General features: G+C 39.5%; 1 protein-coding gene across 1 annotated transcript; it reads left to right on the top strand.

Annotated features, from left to right (window-relative positions):
* Positions 1–6,179: 6,179 nt before the first annotated feature.
* On the top strand, positions 6,180–6,788 carry LOC121445496 (activated RNA polymerase II transcriptional coactivator p15). Its single transcript, XM_041647635.1, has one exon. It carries the CDS (start codon positions 6,230–6,232, stop codon positions 6,611–6,613), a length of 384 nt encoding a protein of 127 aa, XP_041503569.1. The 5' UTR covers positions 6,180–6,229; the 3' UTR covers positions 6,614–6,788.
* The last annotated feature ends 17,967 nt before the right edge of the window (positions 6,789–24,755 follow it).

Here is a 24,755-nt window from a genome sequence, read left to right as displayed (position 1 = left end):
GAAACAGTGGAAGTCTATTGATATAAATTTAATGTCTATTTTGTTAAATGAATGTCTGCTCTTGTTTAAGGTATTATATTTGTTCAGTTCATTTATGATAATGTATAGTTAAAAATACAAATTAATAGATAGTCATTTATAATAGATAAACTTGTAGTCATGTTAGTTAAGTTTTCTAGATGTACAGAGATATATTTCATATGGATAGGTATTCTTCAAATCTTTCAAAGACATATAGAATATGGCATTTTAAATGTTTTTAAAATTTATGCCTCTTCATGACAGTGAGACATGAATCCTTCTGGTAGCACCAATTATTTCAGAGGGGTTGATGGGCATTGAAGGAACTTATTATGGAATTTGCCTTCAATGTGACTAGGCTAGCCATTTGGGCAAGAAACTGCTCTTGACTGGATTGCTTGACGGTATGTTGTATAAACTGAACATGCAGGACCTACAAAAAAGGACTAATAAAGTAGCCTAAAAAAGGTGAGACAGATCCTGCTTCATGAAAGAGTCTGCTAGACATTCTGCAAGACACAGAAAAAAAGTGACTGAGAAAGTGCCAATATAAGTGGAACTGTCTTTGAAATTTTCTGCTTCATGGAAAAGTCTATCAGACACTATGGGCCTCTAGACTGAAGATGTTACAGAAGAACTTTGGGTGACTGTCCAGGCAGCAAGATGTCTTTGTCAATTCTAGAGTTTTGGAAGTGCTTATAAATAGTTAAGTAATATATATATATATATATCCTTCTAGAGTCTTTGGTAGAGTTGAAGAAAGACCATTTTATTATTATAAAAGATAGATTAGATATGGGAGACGGGGAGGGAAAGGGGAGGCAGTGGCGGGGAAGAGACAGAAATCTTTAATAAATAAATAAATTTAAAAAAAATAAAAAAAACCTTTAGACTCAAAAGATAAAATACATGATAGAGTATTTTTCTTAATTTGCCAAATGTAAATGGACTAAATATTGTAACTATAATTCTTGCTTGATATGGTTTTGTTATATGTAACCTTGCTATATCAAAGTTAAAACCTTCCTTTTTATGTAGACAAAATTCCCCTCTGTATGCTGTGAATATGTTCTATTCCCATTGGTTAATAAAGAAACCGCTTTGGGCCTATGGTAGCACAGAATAAAAAAAGGTGAGAATTCCAAGCAGAGATAGAGGAGAAAAGAAGGTTGTTGTAATAGGAGCAGCGGGGATGCGTCCCTGGCACCCGGCCGCCCACATGGCTAGCTTAGCTTATGCCCCGAAATAATTACACAGAAACTGTATTCTTTTAAACACCGCTTGGCCCATTTCTATCTAGCCTCTTCTAGGCTAGCTCCCGCACCTGGACTAGCCCATTTCTAATAATCTGCTGTAGCCCACCAGCTGGCTTACCAGGAATAATCTTAACCTCCTTCTGTCTGGAGTGGGAGAATCATGGCGACTCTCTGACTCAGCTTCTTTCTCCCAGCCTTCCGTTTTGTTTACTCCACCCACCTAAGGGTGGGCCTATCAAATGGGCCTAGCAGTTTCTTTATTGCTTAACCAATGAAATCAACAGATTGATATATGACACTCCCACATCAGAAGGCAGAGTCAGGGAGAATGCCATGTAGCCACTGAAGGAGACAAATACTGGATGGAACCTTACTGGTAGGCCACAGCTATGTGGCAATACACAGATGAATTGGGTTAATTTAAGATGTAAAAGTTATTTAATAAGAAGCCTAAGCTATTGGATATGCAGTCTTATAATTAATATAAGTTCTGTATAATTATTATGGGTGTGGATAGTGAGGAAATGACTAAACAACCTCTGTCTATACCAGGATATAATGAAGTTTGCAAGCTATAAAGCATACACACAATTAATGTCTAAGTTCAAATGTCCTGTTCCTTGACTACTAAGGAATTGTACAAAGAAGCACAAATCAGCCTGAATGCTTCACTGCCTGAGGGAATGCAACAGTCTGTCAGGAACTGGGAGGTATATTGTGACCCAGGAACTATGGGCTTTAACCTGAAAATCCTATGACACATGTCTCTAAAGGCAGTTAGGTCAGGCCAAATCCATGGTTCCCTGAAGAGTCTACTGCCCACTAAAATCCTATGACCTTGACCTCCACTGTCTGCCATTACTCTCAACATTTCCTTTGTCTATGTCCTACAAAAACAGCTGATTAAGCTCTCTTTGTCCAGTTTTCTGATCTCTTCGGCATTCTTATAAGAGTCAACATTTCCAGGTCCTTTGCAGCAACAAAATCCCCTTTGAATCCTATTTTTGTTTCAATTTTCTTCTGCTGCTGTTATTAAATTATGCAATCAAAAGCAACTCAGGTAATGAACATGTTTATTTGGTTGGTAACCCTATTTCACAGTTCCTCCTTATGAGAGCTTAGGATAGATACCCAAGCTGATAACTAAAGGCAAAACATGTGGAATCATTGTTTACTGACTTTCCCTCTTGTTTTGTCACTGTCTTGTGCTCAGAGCTTTGTGCTCAGAGATATTGCCAACTCAGTGTAAGAGCCTACCTATATCAATCAAAACCAACACAATCTCTCTCAGATACCCTAATCAGATATTCTTATCTAGTCATACTCTCAATTGGTATTTTCTGAGATCACTCTAAGCAATACCATTCTGATAGCTGAGGCTAATATGCAGAAAGATTTTAAGATCCAAGGCAACGTACTAATTATATCAATAACTTAAGCAGCAAAAAACACAAACAAAGATAGATATGCCAGGAAATGGAAAGAAGAAAAAACCATTTAAGATAAAGAAGATAAAACTAAAACTGTCTCTCCACAGAAACTTTCCAAACAAACAAAAACTCAAGGAACTCATAACATGAGAAATCTGAATAAGAAATTGGTGAGACCATTATTTTCCAGAAAATAAACAATATACTTAGATAACAATGAATAAAATCAACAACATAGATTGATAGCACTGACAAAGACACAAAGACATATTATTCTCCTTTAAATAAAAACTACAAGATTCTAATAAAAATCAAACTCTAAGAAATCAGTGACTAGCACTCATCCTATACACTTCTGTTATTTATCCTTTACAAAAAATAGAAAATGGCTTGGGTGAAGAAGGCTGTTCTACCAAAATTGGAGAGATTTACTTGAAACCTTCTCATGTTTTTCATAGAAAATAGTTTTGACTACTTAAAAAAAATCTCATTATCTTATAGTAAAGAAAAGGGTGTCTGTTAGGATCACTTAGACACCATTTTGCTCCCCCTGATTGCTGATTGCTTGTAAGTCTACAATCAAAGTGAGGAAATGAAAATATTTTAAAACAAAATGCAAGATCACAGATTTTTAAAGACTCGGTGGACACCTAGAGCAGCTTGTTTTACTCTAATTGCTTTATAAGTCACAAGCACTTTTGAAAACAAGTTTATTGCTATTTTTTGCATATGTTTGGCAATGAGTGAGAATATCTTCCATATATATACAAGTAACATACAAAAAAGGGTTTCAGATGCCCTGGATCTAAAATGCTAGAGTTATGAGCCTCACAACTTGAGTGTAGGTATCTGAACTCAGGTCACCTCCAAAATGAATATGTGCTGAGCCACCTGCCAACATCCATAATACCTTTTATCCAATAAACCAAAAGTCTCTCACAGATTAACAACAAGAGCAACAAAACCTAAATAAAGAAAGAAGTAAATAAATGATCCTTGGAAACATGATGTGTCAAAACTAAGATGACGTGTATGGTAAATTTGCACCATAAATGAATACAGTGCAATGGCAATTCCCAACGATTTATAACAGGAAAGCTATTACAAAGCTACATTCATATTGTAAGCACACAGAGTAATCATGGGATTATCAAAAAATAGTACACAGATTGACATAATATGACTTCTTTCTGGGTGGAGGTTGTACATACCTTTAATCCCAGCACTCAGGAGGCAGAGATAGCAGGATCTCTGTGAGTTTGAAGCCAGTCTGGTCTACAAAGTGAGTTCCAGGACAGGCTCCAAAGTTACAGAGAAACCCTGTCTCAGGAAAAAAAATTACCACAAAGCTGATCAACCTAGAATGTGTATGATATTTGGGAAAGAATAAAGAGGATGGAGAGAAAAGGCCAAGAGCAAAGTCAGGAAAATATAGTCAGCTATTAATCAAAAGACCAAAGGAAACAGTCAGGAAACGTGTGGTCCTGACCAATGTTACCCAGCTACCTATGATTCTATGTGTATGGAAATTAAATAAAGTCTTCACAATTTTCACAAAATTACTTCAATGTGACCCTTAAACTGTTGTTTCTGACCTTCCAGCTACTGTTATTTCTTCCAGAGAGGCCTCATGCTCTAGAGCCCTCTCTGCAAAAAGAGATGATCTCCTGCTATGGTTATGCAGCCCCTTAGACCTCCTTGTGTTTTCAGGTAAACCCAGACACACTGAAGCCCAATCCCAAAACAATATAGAATAACATCTGCTTCCTGTCGAATGGATTTTAATGCAAGATATAGATTCTGCTCTATCTACCTGCCCAACACCATAAAAACCTAAGAAACCTCTGTAGCACAGAAACTCCCTTTGTCCCCTAAACAAACTAAACATCACTGAATTACACCATTGCAGCTGGTGGTAGCAGAAAGTTAGAAGCATTTTAATCATGTATTGCTAAAAGACAATCAACATCACCATAGTTCTACCAGCTTTTAAACCATTTGAGACATTTATCAGACAAACTTGAAAGTAGACTGCAATATTCAGAACTTCTAGAAACCAGATTATCAGTTTTCAAATTTTTCTTTCCACTGTACACCAAGAGCATGGCTCTGTATGTACACTGGACAGTGATATTACAAGCACAATATCTGACCATGCCAGGGCTGCAGAATCTCCCTCTCCCCAGGAAATCCATACACGGGGAGGCTCAGAAGACAAGGGGCACTACGCAAGTCATTACACAGAGCAACAGAACCACAGCCTGGCTCATGGTCCATCCAAACCCCAGCAGAAATTACAGCTCTGAACACCCTACACGCACCATGGCATAGGTTGTGGTCTTCCTTACAACTCATTACAACAAAAGTAGAAAAGAATCCTGGAAAGAACCTGCAACCTACCTGCTTGCTAAGATGTCCAGAGTCCCTCACTGGCTAAGGCCAATTCTGCTGGGCCTCAGAATATTTTCAGCTCCCCTAATGGGTGATCAGAGATCACCAGACAGCACAGTACTTCCTATTCTGCCCTTCCAGCCCAGTAGACAGGGTTCTAGACCAGAAAGTTTGTATTTTAGTAGACAGTCATCCACTTTCTTAGCACATATCCCATTCCTCATCCGAAGCACAGGGTCCTTTGAATACACCTTCTATTACACACTCAATGTGCAGTGCAGCCAACCTATCACGTCATACCTGGGAAGTCCTGCAGCCAAACATGGGTCACATTTACAACTGTTGTTAATGAAAAATAGGCCATGAATTAGAAGATAATAAGGGGTCATAGTAAAGCTTGGGGACAGGAAAGAGAATGCAGATATGATATAGTTATAATCTCAAAAAAATATTTTGAAAAGTTGAAACAGGATTCATAGCCATGTGCTTCAGAAACTAAAGATTTATATTACAGCACATCAAAGATTTCTCAAACCTTTTATGTCAGGATGTATATTTAAAACCAGTAAAATAACAGTCCTGTTAGGCAGGCTACATTTTACTCAGATCTATTTTGGTTGAACTACTATAACTATAGCAATTTGGTTTTATGAGAAGGTCAGTTCTTTATTTAGATTCTTGATTGCCCTGGCCTGTGGACAACAAGAAATGGCCATCAGGACATTTATGGAGCATCTAAAATTGATTACTGAATTTCTAATTAGGTAATTAGTAAATAGCTAAGCATTGCTAATCTCAACTACCGTTGAAGTAGGAAAGTTCTCAACCACTGTCCTGTCTTTCACTTTCTGCACTGTGAATATACCAGCTTCAAGCTTGACCTACTCAGTTCTTGCACAGATCCCTCTTCATTTATAAGCAAGCACTAAAAGACTGAGATACTGGAGGTCACTCACTAGCTGTTCTATTTTTGCTTTCTCACAAACCAGTCAAGGCCCTGTCCTGAAGGAGTTTCAGGACTATCTACCCAGCACTGGGCAGCAGAGGCAGAATTGGGTATTTAAAGAAATTATCGAGTCCGGAGCGAGCGAGGGAGCGAGCTAGAGGCTGTTGGACGGCAGGAGCGGAGCAATGCCTAAATCAAAGGAACTTGTTTCTTCAAGCTCTTCAGGCAGTGATTCTGACAGTGAGGTTGAAAAAAAGTTAAAGAGGAAAAAGCAAGTGGTTTCAGAAAAGCCTGTGAAGAAGCAAAAGCCTGGTGAGACTTCTAGAGCATTGGCATCTTCCAAGCAGAGTAGCAGCAGCAGAGATGATAACATGTTTCAGATTGGGAAGATGAGATATGTCAGTGTTCGGGACTTTAAAGGAAAAATTCTAATTGATATTAGAGAATATTGGATGGACTCAGAAGGTGAAATGAAACCAGGGAGAAAAGGTATTTCTTTAAACATGGAACAATGGAGCCAGCTGAAGGAACAGATTTCTGACATAGATGATGCAGTAAGAAAGCTGTAAAATCTGAGCCATATCAAACTGTACTGTTGTAGTTGTTTCAATCTGTCTTTTTACATTGGCTTTTGCTTTCTAAATGTTGTTTTCCAAGCTGTTGTATATTTGGATTGCAGAACAATTTGTAAAGTGAATACTTTTTTTTAATGTGCATTATTAAAATGTTCTGAGTGAAGCTAAATGTCAACTTTATTAAAGAGGATTGCTTTGTGCCCCCCTACCTAGTGTAAAATAAAGCCAGATCGTTACAATCTTAAAAAAAAAAAAAGAAAGAAAGAAATTATCAATTACATAGCATGGGGCAACAATATTATAAGCTCATAGTCTCCCACACCTGTATGGCAGAGTCTCCCCCTCCCCCAGGGAATCCACACTCAACAAAGCTCAGAGGCCAAGGGCTACTACCCAGATCACCAAACAAACTAACAGAACCTGTCTGGATCATGGTCCATTGCTTTCCAAGCAGCTAATAGCTCAGCCAACCAGCTCTTTCTGGTCTGGGGAAAGTGGCCCCTACATTTACCATTGCATGGCTTTGTGGTCCTCCTTACAGCTCCATTCAGCATAACAAGAGAATCCTGGAAAGAACCTGTAAGCTACCGCCTATGGTGATACTGACTGTCAAGTAGAGTCCTTCATTAGCTAGAACCACCCAGCTGGGCTTCAAGACATTAGCAGTTAACCTACTGGGTGAACAGAGATCAAATGTCTCAGAGAGCAAAACCCCTCCAGGTTTCCTTCCACATTATGGTGAGACAAGACCCTAATTTATAGTTTAGTAAAATCTTCCATTTTCCCAGAGCAATTCCTGTTCCTCCTCCAAGGCACATGGTCCTATGTGTACATATTTACACACTCAATGTCCAGTGTAGTCAACCCTTTACTTAATGTCTCCTAAGAACTGGAAATTCTATTACCATCAATTCTACTGTTCTACAGTTTAGCAGTGGAGTGCTACTCTATACAGGAAATACTGTTTACAAGCTCCACAGAAATAACTCCAGATGGATCCTAAACCTAAATATTAAATGTTCCAAGTGAAGAACTTCTGGAAGATACTAAAGGGAACAGAGCTATCTGACTTTGGCAAATCTGTGTCCATTGCGACAATACAAGCACTAAGGGAGCCCACATGTCACAGTGAAGTCAACAACAAGGGTATTTCAAAGCACAGTCCCACTCCCAAATCTCTGAGCAGACGCAGTAAGGATAGTAAGTTACTCAGAGGCTTCCAGCCAGCTCAGGAATTTCAAACATCATGCAGAATCACACAGGATCACACAGACCCTGCTGGGGCACGCAGGACCAGCAGGACCAGGCAGAAACATGATGAACTCTGCATCTGGTCACCGGCTCCCACCCAGCTTAGAGGAGGATGCACCACACTGTTTCCCATGGCTCAACTAGCCACTTCTCCCGGTCTGAGGATAACCCCAAGCTCACCATGTCATGATTTTCCAGCTTGTCCATGCTCCCTGCTCAGCTCCCTGCACTCACAGTAGAACACACAAAACCACTAACGCCATCTTCTCTTCGAAGTCAAGCTTGAAAGTGGCCACCCCCGGAAGGATCCTGCACAACTTCTGACTGGCAGGTCACCTGGAGGGCCTGATTGGCTAGTGAGTCCTGAGTGACAAGAGCACTTCCCATAGAGTTATTCTGTGCTTAAAGGCACAGCTCAGCCGGGTGGTGATGGTGGCAGCACATGCCTTTAATCCCAGCCCTTGGGAAGCAGAGGTATGCGAATCTCCTTGAGTTCTAAACCAGCCTGCCTTTTTCAGGACAGGCTCCAAAGGTGCAGAGAAACCCTGCCTCGAAAAACTAAAACTAAATTTAAAAATGAAAGAAAGAAAGAAAGAAAGAAAGAAATCTGCAAAATCTAGTTCCAGGAAAGGATCCAAAGCTACAAAGAAATCCTGTCTTGAAAAACAATAAATTAATTAATTAACTAATGAAATAAAAATTTAAAAAATGAAAATTAAAGACATAGCTCAGTGGTTCCTGGCCCTGCCTTTCATCCCAAAGACCGTTTCTAGATCAGCAGAGATGTGTTTCCATAGCACGAGGCCCTGGGTCCAGTAGCAGACCCTGCTATCTTCCAGTTCTCCACAGGCACTGCCCGTTCTTCTCCTTGACACAATGTGGCTAGCTAGCTTGTGCGGGCCACTGTAATATACTATGTCCCTGTCTCACAGTGGAAGGATGCCAAGAATATTATCAGCCAAAGGGAGATTTAAAGATACAAAAGGAGATGTTTGTTATGTGACACTGAGGTCAGGTGAACTGAAAATAATTTTTACCTGGATGTCACAGGGACTTCAGATAACCAGGAAAGAAAAGTAAGAACTAGATCACAGATTAAAAACAAATCAAAAGACCCCCATACTTGAAAGACCCCCATGCCCATGTACTATGTTAAACTTTGCTGAAATATTGCTGGGCCCCTCAGCTCAGGCGATGCTAAAACTGGATATCTATGGGTTGCAGACTCACTGACTAGGCTAAGGAGAGAGACAGAGTGCTATATCTAGCTTTGTGGTTTTTCAGGACTAAGGAGAAGGGATAACTCTAAGTTAGCATTCTTATGTTCTATAAACAAAAGTTGTAAAACTCACAATGTAAAGTGACTTTAAGCCTGACCTCAAGGTTGTAAAAGACCTTTGACACACACCTGGTGCTAGATTTTACTATAGGAAGAGGCTCCAAACCAGCCCTCAGGGCCACAGTTTCAGAAGCCAGCCTCTGGCTGTGATCACAGGTATAGGTGACAAGCTTTGTGTGCCCCGTGGTGGGTTTTTTTTTTTGTTGTTGTTGTTGTTGTTGTTTTTTTTTCTGGAATAAAGCTTACTTCTTGTTTAATAGATTTTGGAGGTCTATCCCACCATTATTGTGTGACCACCAAACACAACAAATATTCCTTATACATGTAGGTGACTACCAGAAAGTGTGATCTAGATTTAAGGCAGATCTTAGTCTTTGTTTGATTGGGGTTTTTTTCTTTATTCTTTTTTGGTGTTTTTGAGACAGGGTTTTTCTCTGTAGCCCTGGAATTCATTCTGTAGATAAGGCTGGTCTCAAACCTAGAAAAATCTGACTCCTTTAGTCTCCTGAGTGCTGGGGTTAGAGGTGTGCACAGCAACCAAGCATCTGAACATGGATATCTCTTCAAATGATCCAGATTAAAGACAGGCCTTTAATTTTAAAACCTTTAGAAAAATCCCTCATTGGTATACCCATTGGGTTTTAGTTAATTCCAGATGTAGTCAATTTGACTTCCAAGATTAGCATCACAACAGTCAAGACAGAAGAAATAAGAAAAATTGTTACCTCCAGGAGACAGGGAAAGCATGGGAGTTATTTCCAAAACAATGCTTTTCCAAAACAAAGGAAGCATGTGGATTTTACTAAGGGAGTCTACACATTTATGTAGAGTTCTGTCTATTCCTAAGCAGGTTCGGTTAACAAATCCATTTCTGAATATGATGACAATATAAAAGTGGAGATGTTTAGGGACATTCTCACTTCAAAGTCATGTAGAAACATATAAATTATAATAATGATGGAAAGAAATGCCTCTGATATGTTTATCTTGTACCACAAGTGTTAGTATTCAGGCATCTGTACTGGTCTGCCCTTGGGGTTGTGACAAGATATGTCCTCAGCTTCAGTCACTAAGATCACCTCCTGTGCACATTAAAGGTGGGCCTTGCCCACTTCCTCTCTTTCCCTCTCCCTCTCCCTCCATTTCTACCTTTCTCCCCTTTTCTCTTTCTCTTTCTACTTCTTTGCATGTCTCTGTCTTTTACCCCCATCTCTCTGCCTCTATCTTCTCTTCTGCTGCTCCTTTACCTAAAGACTGGTCTCCCCATTTTTTTCACATCCCCTTTACCCTAATAAAAAATCCCTCCTTGTGAGCTCTCTTTTTGTGACACTTTTTAAATTTACAACAACAAGGTCTTAGCTGAAAATCAGGTAAACCACACAGTGAAAGAAGATTGCTTTGGAGCCTATGTGACCTGTCAATCTTGATGTTTAATCTAAAAGATAACTGTACCAATGCCACAATTCTCACAGATACAAAAGATAGAGAACATAAATAGAAAATACTTCAAGAAAAGGCCACTTAACAGCATTGTGTACTCTGCTCTTAGATGGACGGTTATGATGAACTCTATTAACCTCAGAATAAAGCTGCTTTCACCTCTAAGCAGGCTCCCTCAGCAGAAGACCACAACTGTTTCCATGCAAGATCAGGAGTTGATTTTAACTAGCCCTGGCTGCTGTCTCAGGACTGTGACATCACTGTAGAGAATTCTATTCTTTCCTTTTCTAACTTTAAAAAATAAATAGATGTATGGGTGTTTTGCCAGCATACCTATGTGCACAGTACCTACAGAGGCCAGAAGAAGGCAGGAGATGCCTAGGACTGGAGTTACAGCAAATGGTTAGCTACCATGTAGGTTCTGGGAATGAAACCTTGGGATCTGTAACAACACCCAGTGCTCTTAATAGCTGAGTCATCTCTCTAGTCCCTCCTTTTATTTAAAACTTATCTCCATAATGGTGAGGGAGGTTCCTTCTGTCTATGTGTTGCTTTTATTGGTTAATGAATGAAGAAAACTGGCTTGGTCTATAGCATGGGAGGAGGAAGGCAGAGTTAGGAGAAGCCATGGAGCTGCCAGAGACAGATACTGGTTGGAATCTAGCTGGTAAGCCACAGTCACGTGGCGATACACAGATTAATAAAAATGGGTTAAATTAACATGTAAGAGCTAGCCAATAAAAAGCTAGAGCTAATGAGTCAAGCAGTGATTTAATTAATACAGTTTTGTATAATTATTTTTGGTCTAAGCTAGCCGGGTGGCCAGGAACAAAGTAGCAGACTCCATACAATACCATAAAATGATAATTAAAGATATTGTATCACTTTCTCCTTTTATCTCTTCATTCCCTCCTTTCCCAATCCCTTCCAGTTTCTTCCTTGTTAAGTTTGGGTGAATAAGAATGCTGAAACACATGAATACAAACTGAAGAATCCATTTTTGTTGATTGTGCATATATGAATAATTGGCCGATTATGTTGTATTGGATAAACAGGGAGCTCATCCCTGCCTGAGACTTATTTTCCCAAGTAAAGGAGAATTCTTACTTTTTAATCAGCATCAGGTATCTGAGCCTGACTAGGCTGCCTTAGACAGTAAAATCAAAAATAGAAAACTTCGTATAGAAAATACCTTACCTGTTAAGAGCACTGAAGATTCTGTCAGAGCATCCAGAATCTATTCCTGGTACATATAGAATTTCACTACTATCTGTAACTCTAGTACCAGGGGCTCTGACACCATCTTCTGGCCTCCTTGGCCATGATAAGAACAGGATATGTAGACCATAAAAATTATTTTCAAGCTATCTGTGGTAGTGTATTCTTTTACTGCCAGCAATCTGGACACCAGAGGCAGGAAGATCACTGTGAGTTTTAAAGCCCGTGCTACATAGTCTACACACACACACACACACACACACACACACACACACGCACTCAAGCACAAATATGGTCAATCATATGAGCACATGATATTTATCCCAGGTGCTGGAAGAATTGACAGTGGGCCACCTGAACTGCCGATCATGAGTTGTGTGTTACTGGGCCCACCAAGTCATAAAGTAGGACATGCACAGCATGTTTCTCTGTGATTATAATGGGAGTCTGGGCAGCCGGGAAACAAACAAGTGGCCTTCCTACAACAGTTAAACATAGAGGCCAGGCAGTGGTGGCACACACATTTAATCCCTTCACTTGGGAGGAGGAACAGAAAGAACAGGAGTTCAAGGCTACACTGGGCTACCTGAGATTGAATCAGTATAAAAGAAAAACAGAGCCAGGTGGTGGTAGCCCAAACCTTTAATTCCAGGACTAGGAAGATGGAGACAGTAATATAATGCAGGTGGAAACAGGATCTCGGCTGCCCATTCAATCTGATGACAGGACCTGCTCTATTCAGTCTGAGATTTCATAGAGGTAAGAAGTCTCTGATAACTGGCTGCTCTGCTTCTCTGCTCTTTCAGCTTTCACCCTGAATATACGACTCTGGATTTCATTGATTAAGACTAATAAGGATTCATACTTCATACTGTTGAAGGGAAATTTGTGGAGCAATTGTCTACCCTTTTTGAGGTACTGAGTTCAGTTCCCAGCAGTGGGAAAAAAGTTCTCTTTTACTAGTAAAGCTTTTACTTTAATGAAATAATATTTTCTTTGTTTATTGTGTAGTTATTGCATTTTCTAACACTGATACTATAACTGGTTTTATTCCCTTATGAGTGATTTTAAGAAAATAATAGTCCTTATGTAAAATGTTGATTTTATAAAGTGTTACTGTGATCTGCTGGTATCTCTTTTGAAAGAATTATGAGGGAATGAAAATATTCAACTTTATTAATGAAAAGCTCTTTCACAGGCAGTCTGGGCCCTTGGCAGCATTGCTGGAGATAATACCATGTGCAGAGACTATGTCTTAGACTGCAATATCTTCTCCCATCTTCTGCAGTAAGTTTCTTATCTCTTTCTGAGTAATGTATACATAAGAAGTATTACACCTTGGGAAGCCATGTTGTGTTTTCCTTGTGTTCTTTTGATTCCATATATTTTCTTGTTACTTTGTTAGGGTGATGTCTCTTATTGAAATTATGAAATATTGCATTAGAATTAATGTTTCTCTTCAAGAATGAATATTTTAAGAAAAGAATGAATATTTATTTTGGAGAAGAAAGACACCTCTTATCAAGAGTATTATATTCTTTATAGAGTATTAGGATCTTTTATAATTTACTGTGGGTTCATTATACTGGTAGGTTATTTTATTTTATTTTTTTAAAATATTTATTTATTTATTATGTATACAATGTTCTGTCTGTATGCCTACAGGCCAGAAGAGGGCGCCAGACCTCATTACAGATGGTTGTGAGCCACCATGTGGTTGCTGGGAATTGAACTCAGGACCTTTGGAAGAGCAGGCAATGCTCTTAACCACTGAGCCATCTCTCCAGCCCTGATAGGTTATTTTAAAGGCAAACTGCTTGAACATGACTCAGAATGCAGTATGACCTTTATCTAATCTCTGTAAATGGAAGAGTCTTCCTCCAAAATTTGCTAAGGTAAACAATTGTTTGCTTATTGGAAATCATTAGGAAACAAAATGCTCTTAAAGTAATATAGTAACCAATATTAATGTTTATAGAAAGATGATTTTTGTTTAAAATTTTTAGAGTGTTAGAAAATGTGTTTGGGGGCTGAAGAGATGGCTTAATGTTTAAGACCACTGCCTGCTCTTCCAGAGGTCCTGAGTTCAATTACCGGCAACCACATGGTAGTTTATAACCATCTATAATGAGATGTGGCACCATCTTCTGGTCTGCAGGCATACATGCAGACAGAACACTGTATATATAACAAATAAATAAATAAAATCTTTTTAAAAAAAGAAATTGTATTTTTCTGTAGAGACAATGCTTTTGGTAGTTTTTGTTTTAATATAGGGTAGTTTCTAACTGCCGGTATGAAGCTCTATATCACTCTTAGAACCATAGCAGTTTTTGTTGATAACAGAGTTCTGTAACAGAATTTCTTGCTGTAGTATCTTTGAAAGTTCCTTTACTTCCTTTACTTTCTGTAAGTGTGTACTGTAACAAAGAATTCTAATTTAAGGATTAATACATAGCATTTTTCTTCCTGAAATCATTTTCACTGGGTTCTGACTATCTCAGCTCAGAAAACTGATTAAGTACTGGCCACATTGCCAGAGATCAAAATGTCCTTCAAACGCTTGAAGTGTAAACCATTCTGTAACTTACCGAGTGTCTGCCTGATAGGCTTCTTTAGAGTCTTAATCTTATTTCAGTTTGTTTCTGTTTAGTTTCTAATCATCTTTTCTTTTCTAGGTTTCCTCCCTGTCTGAATGTCCTTCCGTGGCTGCTGTTTGTCAGTGACACTAACGTGCTGGCCGATGCCTGCTGGGCCCTCTCATACCTGTCAGACAGACCCAATGATAAAAGTCAAGCAGTCAACGATGCAGGAGTATGTGGAAACTTGTGGAGCTTCTGATGTAAGATGATCTTCAAGAAAGTATGTCTGTGATAAACCACGCCAAAAACAGCTTAGAGGAGGAAGAGGTTTATTTGACTCTCACTTCCAGGTCAAAGTCTATCACTGAGGGAATCAAGGGAAGGAGCGGAAGTAGAAACGTCATCTACTAATGGACAACTAGGTTTATTCAAGTTTTTTGCTATAATGAATAAAACAATGATAGACTTGGGACTACAAAAATCTCTATGATAGGGTATGGAGTTCTTTGGGTATATGTGCAGGAGCACAATAGAGGTATCATATGGTTGTGTACCTGGCTATTTTCATTACTACAAATAGATAGTGTAATTTGAGGTCCGATGCTGTAATACTGCCAGGAAGGTTCTTGCTCCTTAGGATTGCTTTGGTTACTTGTGGTCTTTTTTTCTTTTTGGTTTCATATGAATTCTTGTGTGTGTGTTTTTCTGAAGCTGTGAAACATAAAATGGAAAATTTGTTAGGTATTACATTAATTCTATAAGTTAATTTTAGTAGTATAGCCATTTCCACCACATTCTGTAAATCTAGTAGCATGGCATATGTTTCTATTGTCTAGTATCTTCTGGATTTTCCTTTTTTATTACCTTAAAGTTTTCCTTGTAGAGGTCTTTCACTTCTTTGCCTAAATCGATTCTCAGACACTTAATTTTGGGAGGTTATTTTGAATGGAATATTTTTCATGATTCCTCTGAGAATAGAATGTTGGTATAAATGAATGCCTGTTAGAGTTACACAGTAAGACCCTGTCTCAAAACAACAAAATTAAGACAAAAGAACAAAACCAAATCATAATCATATCTACAAATGGGATAATTTGATTTTTTTCCTTTCTCATAATTACCCCTTTTAAGTCTTTCTCTTGTTTTAACTAAAACTAAATGCCTACATAAAGAAGCTGGAAATATCCCACACTAGTGAATTAACAGAACATTTGAAAACTTTTCAACAAAAAGAAGCAAATTCACCCAAGAGAACTATATGGCAGGAAATAATCTAATTGAGAGCTGAAATCAACCAAATAGAAACAAAGAAAACAATATGAAGACTCAATGAGACAAAGAGTTGGTTCTTTGAGAAAATCAACAAAATAGACAAACTTTTATCCAAAATAACCAAAAGGCAGAGAGTGAATATCCAAATTAACAAAATCAGAAATGAAAGGGGGGACATAACAACAGACATGGAGAAAATACAGAGAATCATCAAGTCATATTTTGAAAACCTGTACTCCAATAAATTGGAAAAATTAAAGGAAATGGACAACTTTCTGGATAAATATTACTTAACAAAATTAAATCAAGACCAGATAAGCAAATTAAACTGACATATAACTGCTGAAGAAATAGAAATAGTCATCAAAAATCTCTCAACCAAAAAAAAAGCCCAGGACCAGATGGTTTTAGCTCAGAATTCTACAAGATTTTCCAAGAAGAACTAATACCAATACTCCTCAAATTATTCCACAAAATAGAAACAGAACGAACATTGCCAAATACTTTTTATGAGGCTACAATTACCTTGATATCCAAACCACAGAAAGAAATTACTAAGAAAGAGAATTACAGACAAATCTCACTCATGAACATTGATGCAAAAATACTCAATAAAATACTGGCAAATCGAAACCAAGAACACATCAGAACCATCATCCATCACGATCAAGACAGCTTCATCCCAGAGATCTGTCGATATAATCCACCATATAAACAAGCTGACAAATCAAAACCATATTATCATCTCATTAGATGCCAAAAAAGCTTTCAACAAAAAACAACATCCCTTCATGATAAATGTCTTGGAGAGGACAGAGATACAAGGAGCATACCTAACCATAATAAAAGCAATATACAGCAAGCCAACAGGCAAAATCAAACTAAATGAAGTGAAACTCACAGCTATCCCACTGAAACTAAGAACAAGACAAGGTTGTCCATAACCTTCTCCATATCTATGATATATAGTTCTTGAGGTCTTAGCTAGAGCAATAAGACACCAAAAGGAGATCAAGGCCATACAAATCAGAAAAGAAGTCAAACTCTCATTATTGGCTGATGATATGACAGTTTACATAAGCAACCTGAAAAATTCTACCATGGAACTTCTACAAATCATAAACATTTTCAGTAATGTAGCAGGATACAAGATAAACTCAAAAACATTAGTAGCCCTTTGATGGAGAAAGGTCATTGGTTAAATAAAGAAACTGCCATGGCCCTGATAGGTTAAAATTTAGATAGGCAGAGTAAACAGAACAGAATGCTGGGAGGAAGAGGAAGTGACCTCAGACACCATGCTGCCCTCTCCCGGGCAGATGTGATGAAACTCCAACCCAGGATGGACATAGGCTAGAATCTTCCCGGTAAGCGCATCTTGGGGTGCTACACACATTATTAGAAATGGACTAGTCCAGGTGTGAGAATTGGCCAGTGGGGGCTAGAGATAATGGGCCAGGCAGTGTTTAAAAGAATATGATTTGTGTATTGTTGTTTCGGGGCATAAGCTAGCCAGTCAGCCAGGAGTCAGGCTATGAAAAGAGGCCCGCAGCTCTTACTACAGCCTTCCTGTACAGAGATGATAAATGGGGTTAGAAAAAAAGGAGAGAAAAATTACCCTTCACAATAGTCACAAATAGCATAAAATAGCTCAGAATAACTCTAACCAAACAAGTGGAAGACTTGTATGGCAAGAACTTTAAATCTTTGAAGAAAGAAATTGAATAAGACATCAGAAGATACAACAATCTCCCTTGCTCTTTGGTTAGTAGAATTAACATAGTAAAATGGCAATCTTACCAAAAGCAATCTACAGATTCAATGCAATGCCTATCAAAATCTCAGCAAATTCTTCACAGACCTTGAAAGAATAGTACTTATCTTCACAAGGAAAAGCAAAAAACCCAGGATAGCCAAAACAATCTTGTATGATAAAAGAGCTTCTGGAGGCATCATAATCCCTGACTTCAAACTCTACTACAGAGCTACAGTACTGAAAACAGTCTGGTACTGATACAAAAATAGACAGGAGGACCAATGGAACCAAATCAAAGACACGGATATTAATCCACACACCTTTGAACACCTGATTTTTGACAAAGAAGCAAAAGATATCAAATGGGGAAATAGAAAGCATATTTAACAAAGGATGCTGGCATAACTGGATATCAACATGTAGAAGAATGAAAATAGACCTTTATCTATCACCGTGCACAACACTCTGGTCCAAATGGATGAAAGATGTCAACATAAAGCCAGCCACACTGAACCTTATAGAAAAGAAAATGGGAAGTGAACTTGAACGCACTGGCACAAGAGACCACTTTCTAAATAGAACCCCTGCAGCACAGACACTGAGAGAAACAATTAATAAATGGGACCTCCTAAAACTGAAAAGCTTCTTTAAAGCAAAGGACACGGTCAACAAGACAAAACAACAGCTTACAGAATAGGAAAAGATCTTCACTAACCCCACATCAGACAGAGGTCTTATCTCCAAAATATACAAAGCACTCAAGAAATTGCTCATCAAATAATCCAATAAAAAATGGGTACATACCTAAATAGAGAACTCTCAACAGAGGAATCTAAAATGGCTGAAAGACACTTAAGGAAATGTTCAACACCCTTAGTCATCAGAGAAAAGCAAATTAAAACAACTCTGAGATTCCATCTTACACCTGTAAGAATGGCCAAGGTCAAAAACACGGATGACAACTAATGCTGGAGAGGTTTTGGGGTAAAGAGAGCACTCCTGCATTGCCTGTGAAAATGCAAGCTGGTACAGCCCCTTTGGATGTCAGTGTGGTGATTTCTCAGAAAACTAGGAAACACCATTCCTCAAGACCCAGTAATACCACTTTTGGGTATATATCCAAAGGATGCTCAATCATGCCACAAAGACATGTGCTCAACTATGTTCAGAGTAGCATTGTTTGTCATAGCCAGAACCTGGAAACAACCTAAATGCCCCTCGACGGAAGAATGGATAAGGAAGATGTGGTACATTTACACAATGGAGTACTACACAGAAGAAAAAGATAATGACATCTTGATTTTGCAGGCTCCATTTGGTTGGAGCTAGAAAACATTATTTTGAGTGAGGTAACTCAGATACAGAAAGACAATTATCATATGTACTCACTCATAAGTAGTTTTTAGACATAAAGCAAAGAAAGCCAGCACACAAATCACAGTGCCATAGAAGCCAGACAATAATGAGGACCCTAAGAGAGACATGCATAGATCTAATTTACATGGGAAGTAGAAAAAGACAAGACCTCCTGAGTAAATTGGGAGCATAGGGACAATGTGGGATGGTTGAAGGGGAGCAGAGAGACAGGGTGGGGAGCAGAGAAAAATGTAGGACTCAATAAAAATTAAAAAAGGAAAACATAAATGATCCAGCAGAAGCTGTGATCTCTGTAGGCTTCATTGGTGATGAAAACCTTGCTCTGTGGCATGTGCTATATTGGCTTTTATAAGACAGGATCTCACCTTTTAGTGCTGGTTCTTCTAGAACTCACAGAAATCTGCCTAGCTCTGTCTCCCAAGTGCTGAGATTAAAGGCCTGTGCCACCACATCCAACAGTGACTTTTGACTGGATTAAAGCCAACCTGTGGGAGGACGCCCACAGCACAGTTCTCTACAGCTGCCATATTGACCTGATGTAATGTCTAACTGCAGCTGCCAGTGCTCAGGGAAAGGAGAGAAAGGAGCTGTTTCTTGGATCTAGAGCAGTGATTCTCAACCTTCCTAATGCAGAGACTCTTCAATACAGTTTCTCATGTAGTGGTGATTCCTCCCACCATAAAATTATTTTCATTGCTGTTTCATAACTGTAATTTTGCTACTGTTATGAATTGTACTGTAAATATCTGATTGCATGTTATCTTATAATCTACCCCCCGTGGGGGTAGCAAACCCCAGGTTGAAACCTGTTGGTCTAGTGTCTCCAAATAGGTAAATGTGGAAAGTGACCTTGGTGATGTTTGAAGACCAAATGAATGTGTGTTTCCCTGTACTGGGCTGGACACTTATGATCAAAGTTATATATTTTCTGTTATGTATTTTGTGTGTGTGTGGTCACGAGGGTCTGTTAATTCAGGTGTGTGTATATGTGTCTCTCTGTGTATATGTATGTGTGCAAATGCTGACATTTCTTCATATGCATGCAGAGGCTAGAGTACAAATTGAGGAGCCATTCCTTTATTTTTTGAGACAGGTTTGCTAAGTAAACTGGGCTGGCTAACCACCCTGAGCCGCAGGGACATAACTGTCTCAGCCTCCTTTTACTGGGACACAATTCACTCAGCTCTGTTTGATCTGGCTGCATCTGCCTCTAAGGCTAATATTAAAGGCCATGCCCAGTTCACCAGGCTCTCCATATGGATACTAGGGATCAAGCTCAGAATACAAGTACCCAATAGCAAACACAATATGGACTGAGACATGCTTGTTCCATACACTTATGACTAAAACAACTCTGTTTCAATGGTTTAATTATCTGTGAACAATGTAAATCTAACGACACTCAGCCAGGACAGGTGGAAAGCATGCATTGAACTTGCTCTCCTAGGGTCTCAGCCTTCAGCATTTGTTCCCTTCTTGTTGTAATAAGGGCGGCAGTGGGGCTGCGTCCCCAACACCCCAGCTGCCTGCCCGGCTAGCTTATGCCCGAAATAATTACACGGAAACTGTATTCATTTAATCACTGCTTGGCCCATTCTCTTCTAGGCTAATTCTCACATATTAATTTAGCCCATTTCTAATCATCTGTGTGTAGCACCCCAAGGTGCGCTTACAGGGGAGATTCTAGCCTATGTCCATCCTGGGTCGGAGCTTCATGGCGTGCGTCTGCCAGGGAGCAGGGCATGGCGTCTCTCTGAGGCGTCTGCTCAGGAGAGCAGAGCTGTGGAGTCTGAGCTCACTTCCTCTTCCTCCCGGCATTTTGTTCTGTTTACTCCACCCACAGGGCCAAGCAGTTTCTTTATTGACCAATGACCTTCCTCCATCATTTCCCCTTTTTTGGTTTAAACAAAAAAAAAAAAAGCTTTAACTTTAACATAGCAAAATTACCTATAACAAAACAGTTATCAAGTAAAAGTTACAATAATCTTTATCATAATTAAGGAAAACTATAACTATAACTAACTATTCTTAACTCCATCAAAGACTCCAGAAAGATACAATACTACCTAAGCAAACAAGAAAAAAGCAACTTTTAAAACTCTAGAAATGACAGAGACATCTTGCTGCCTGGACAGTCACCCAAAGTTCCTCTGTACCATTGGGGCATCCATCTTCAGCCTTCAGGCCCATGGTATCCAGCAGACATTTCCATAAAGCAGGAAAATTCGAAGTCAATTCAGTCACTATCTGTTGTGTCCTGCAGAATGTCTCGCAGATTCTTTCATGAATCAGGAACCCCGAAAGATCATCTCACCTTTAGGCAAGTTCAGTAGTCCTCTCTCTGCGGGTTCTCTGTGTCCAGTTTATGCAATAGTCCAGGCAAGAGCAGTTTCTTGCCCAAATGGCTATCAAACTCCATAACGAGCCTCTTCGATGCCCATCTTCCTCTTGAAGTACATTGGTGCTGCCAGGAGCAGAGTGTCTCATTGTCATGAAAAGTCCTAAGTTATTAAAACATTAAATGTCCTATTCTGTAATCTTTGAAAGACATGAAGAATGTCTATCTAAAATATATCTCTATATATCTAGAAAATCTAACTAACATGACTACAAGCTTTACTATTATCGAAGATTATCCATTAACAACCTATATTTCTTAATTATACAGTACATATTTAAATGAACTACACAATCGCAATACCTTAATCAAAATCAGAAACACTTATACATATAACAAAATTGACCTTAAATCTCTATCAATAAAGCAAAATCTATACTAATGTAAATTATTCATATCTATATCATATCCCCCTTTAAATGTAAAAGAACGTTTAGAAACCATATTTGGGAACATGGGCACAGTTTTTTCTCTCCAAACTGCTTCCTGCTGAATGGGGGCGTCGTTAATTAGGTCTTTCATGGTATAACCTGTGTGTTAGCTTCATCTCAGTTGGCAGTTGAGCGAAGCAAATTTTTGAAGGCTTTCACACCAACCCTTCAGGAGGGCGTGGTCCACCATACCAAATCGGAATAGAAGAAATGAACAGCGTCTCATCCTCTGTGAAAACAAAATAAGAAACTCCTTTCCAAAGCATCATGTCCTTAGATCCAAATTTCAAAGTCAAGGCATTTACAAAATATCTATGTCGGATTAGTTCAGCAGCATTTATAAATAAATATCTTTTAGCAGCTGTTGCTCCTTCCTCAGCATTCAAACAATTCAAAGAGAGCATAATAGCATACAGTATCAAGATTCTCTGTGTATTTTCCATCTTTGTTCGTTTTATTTTAACCTCTATTTTGTTTATTTTTACTTTTAACTCTTTGCTTTTTGAGACAGGTTCTCTGTATCTTTGACCTGAAGTAACTCTGTAGACCAGGCTGTCTTTGAACTCTCGGAGATCCGCCTGTCTCTGCCTCCCAGGCATTGGGATTAAAGGTGTACACTACTACACCTTGAAGTCACAGAGGTCAATTTCCCTCTGCCTTCCAAGTGTTGGGATTAAAGGTGTGTACTACCACACACAACAACTCTCTTCCTTTTTTTATGTTTTTTACTTTAAGAACTTCAACTTTTAGTCTGCATTTGTTTTTAACACACTGTAAACCATTTAGAAATTTTCTTTGTCTTTGAATCTCTCTTTACTGTATATCTCTCTTTTTCTGACCACACAAGCCTTTAAATTACTGAGCAATATGGGTAGGATTAAAGGCGTGGCTTTGCCAGCTAGATCCAGTCCATTCCTTAGCTTTCCAGCCTCATGGCTGAGGTACCGGCTGTAGGCATGTTTAATGCCACAACTGTATGGCATTTCAAGGTCCCTGCCAGCAAGCGAGCTTCAGCAGCGTTTGCTTGCAAACCGCACAAACCGCCTGCGTAAAAGAGTCAGAGTTTGTCCTGGCAGGACAGCCCAGAAAGCCAGCATTTTTAAACGGTGCAGCTTTTTTCCTGGTATGGCTGAAAACCAAAAAGCATGTGTTCAGCTTTTCGTCAACACCATTTAAGTGTTTCGTGGCAGGACCTCTTAATGAGCTGCAGGCTTTGCAGCTAAAGCTGAGTCAGGAAGCTTCTCTTAGAAGAAAGCGCATGCTTGCCTCAAACAAGCAGAGCAGACCCGAGAACACAGCGAGTCTAGTTGCCATCAAACAAATCGTAGCACTTTATTCCAAATGCTCTATTCAAAAGCTCTGTCTCCCGCAGGAGCCAGACAGAGATCGCAATGGCGGCACAGCCCCAGGAAGTTGCGCTTTAAAATGACACAGCGTTTTTTCTGCTACTGTTGCCGAATCAGGAAATCTCTCTACAGCACACCACCAACAAACAGAAAAATCTGTGTTAAACTCTCGCTCCCTTATTTTTAAGCCTTCTCAGGTTTTTTAAGTGGGTTTAGCTGTCCACGCGTCTGGGCGCCAATCTGTTGTAATAAGGGCGGCGGCGGGGCTGCGTCCCCAACACCCCAGCTGCCTGCCCGGCTAGCTTATGCCCGAAATAATTACACAGAAACTGTATTCATTTAATCACTGCTTGGCCCATTCTCTTCTAGGCTAATTCTCACATATTAATTTAGCCCATTTCTAATCATCTGTGTGTAGCACCCCAAGGTGCGCTTACAGGGGAGATTCTAGCCTATGTCCATCCTGGGTCGGAGCTTCATGGCGTGCGTCTGCCAGGGAGCAGGGCATGGCGTCTCTCTGAGGCGTCTGCTCAGGAGAGCAGAGCTGTGGAGTCTGAGCTCACTTCCTCTTCCTCCCGGCATTTTGTTCTGTTTACTCCACCCACAGGGCCAAGCAGTTTCTTTATTGGCCAATGACCTTCCTCCATCACCTTCTCTGTGTGAACTTCGTTCCCTATTCCTCCTCCTCCAGAGAGGATATGCTCACTCCTCATCTCTTCCCAGCAGTCAGCCACCATGCATAGCCCCTCCATTGTCACCTCCGCAGTCACCACAGCTGGACTAGAGGACCAGAGAAATCCTTCACATGTGAAACCAAGAACCACAGTGGCCGCAGCTGTGTTCATAACACCAGTCTATGTGCTGATAATCTTCCTCTGGTGGAAACAAAGGTAAATGGCCCAGGAGAGGGCCTCACCTGAGCTATCCCTCTGAGTTTTCACAGTTGTGGGACATGGAGATGGGAAATGTATTAGTCAGGGTTCTCTAGAGTCACATACATATACATGCTGCATGAAAATAAATTTTTGAAAAGTAGAAAAATACTGAAATATGTAAGGATATTTGTATAATGGTAAATGTTATACAATGACTCCTTACAATGCAAAACAGTCTCAAAGTTCAATGCAATCCTATACAAATCCCAAATGCTTTTTTGTAAAGATAAATGGTTTGACTTCTAAAATCAAAAGGATTATAAGAAACAAATATTGGGACACAGTAGGTGACACCCTAATACCAACATTGGGAAGTGCTCAGGGGGAACTAAGAGTACAATGTCAACTGAAGTTACAGGGAAAATTGAAGGTCACCCTGGCTTCCACAAGACCTTGGGCACACATAAAACAAAAGCGAAGTGTGGACTGGATTAGGAACAGACTTAAATCCATGGTAAGCAGAAGAGTACAGCATAGGAACAGAGATGAGCAGATAATGGAGTGCTGTGGAAAGCACAGAAATACAGACTTGATCCTGCAGGCCCTGGTTTTCAGAAGGGCTCAGCCCTTCAATAGGTAAGAACAGCTGAGGGCTGGAGAGCAACAGACTGGGAGGCAGCAGAGGTCTGACTGGGATTCTAAACCTTAGATTGAATCTGCAGGGTACAACAGCTTGTACTCACAGGGAAAGTCAGAGAGCCCGTTTCCAGGGGGACAATAGAGGCATTGTGAGTGCAAAGCATGGAGAGCAGGGGAGGGACATGAGTTCAACGCAGCAGAAGGAAGTAAAG

The sequence above is a fragment of the Microtus oregoni genome, unplaced genomic scaffold (genome assembly GCF_018167655.1).
Source record: "Microtus oregoni isolate MIOR12 unplaced genomic scaffold, Mior012 000199F_ref0000230, whole genome shotgun sequence".
NCBI classification, from domain to species: domain Eukaryota; kingdom Metazoa; phylum Chordata; class Mammalia; order Rodentia; family Cricetidae; genus Microtus; species Microtus oregoni.
Note: the sequence above shows the minus strand (reverse complement) of the source record. Positions and strands in the feature narration are given on the sequence as shown.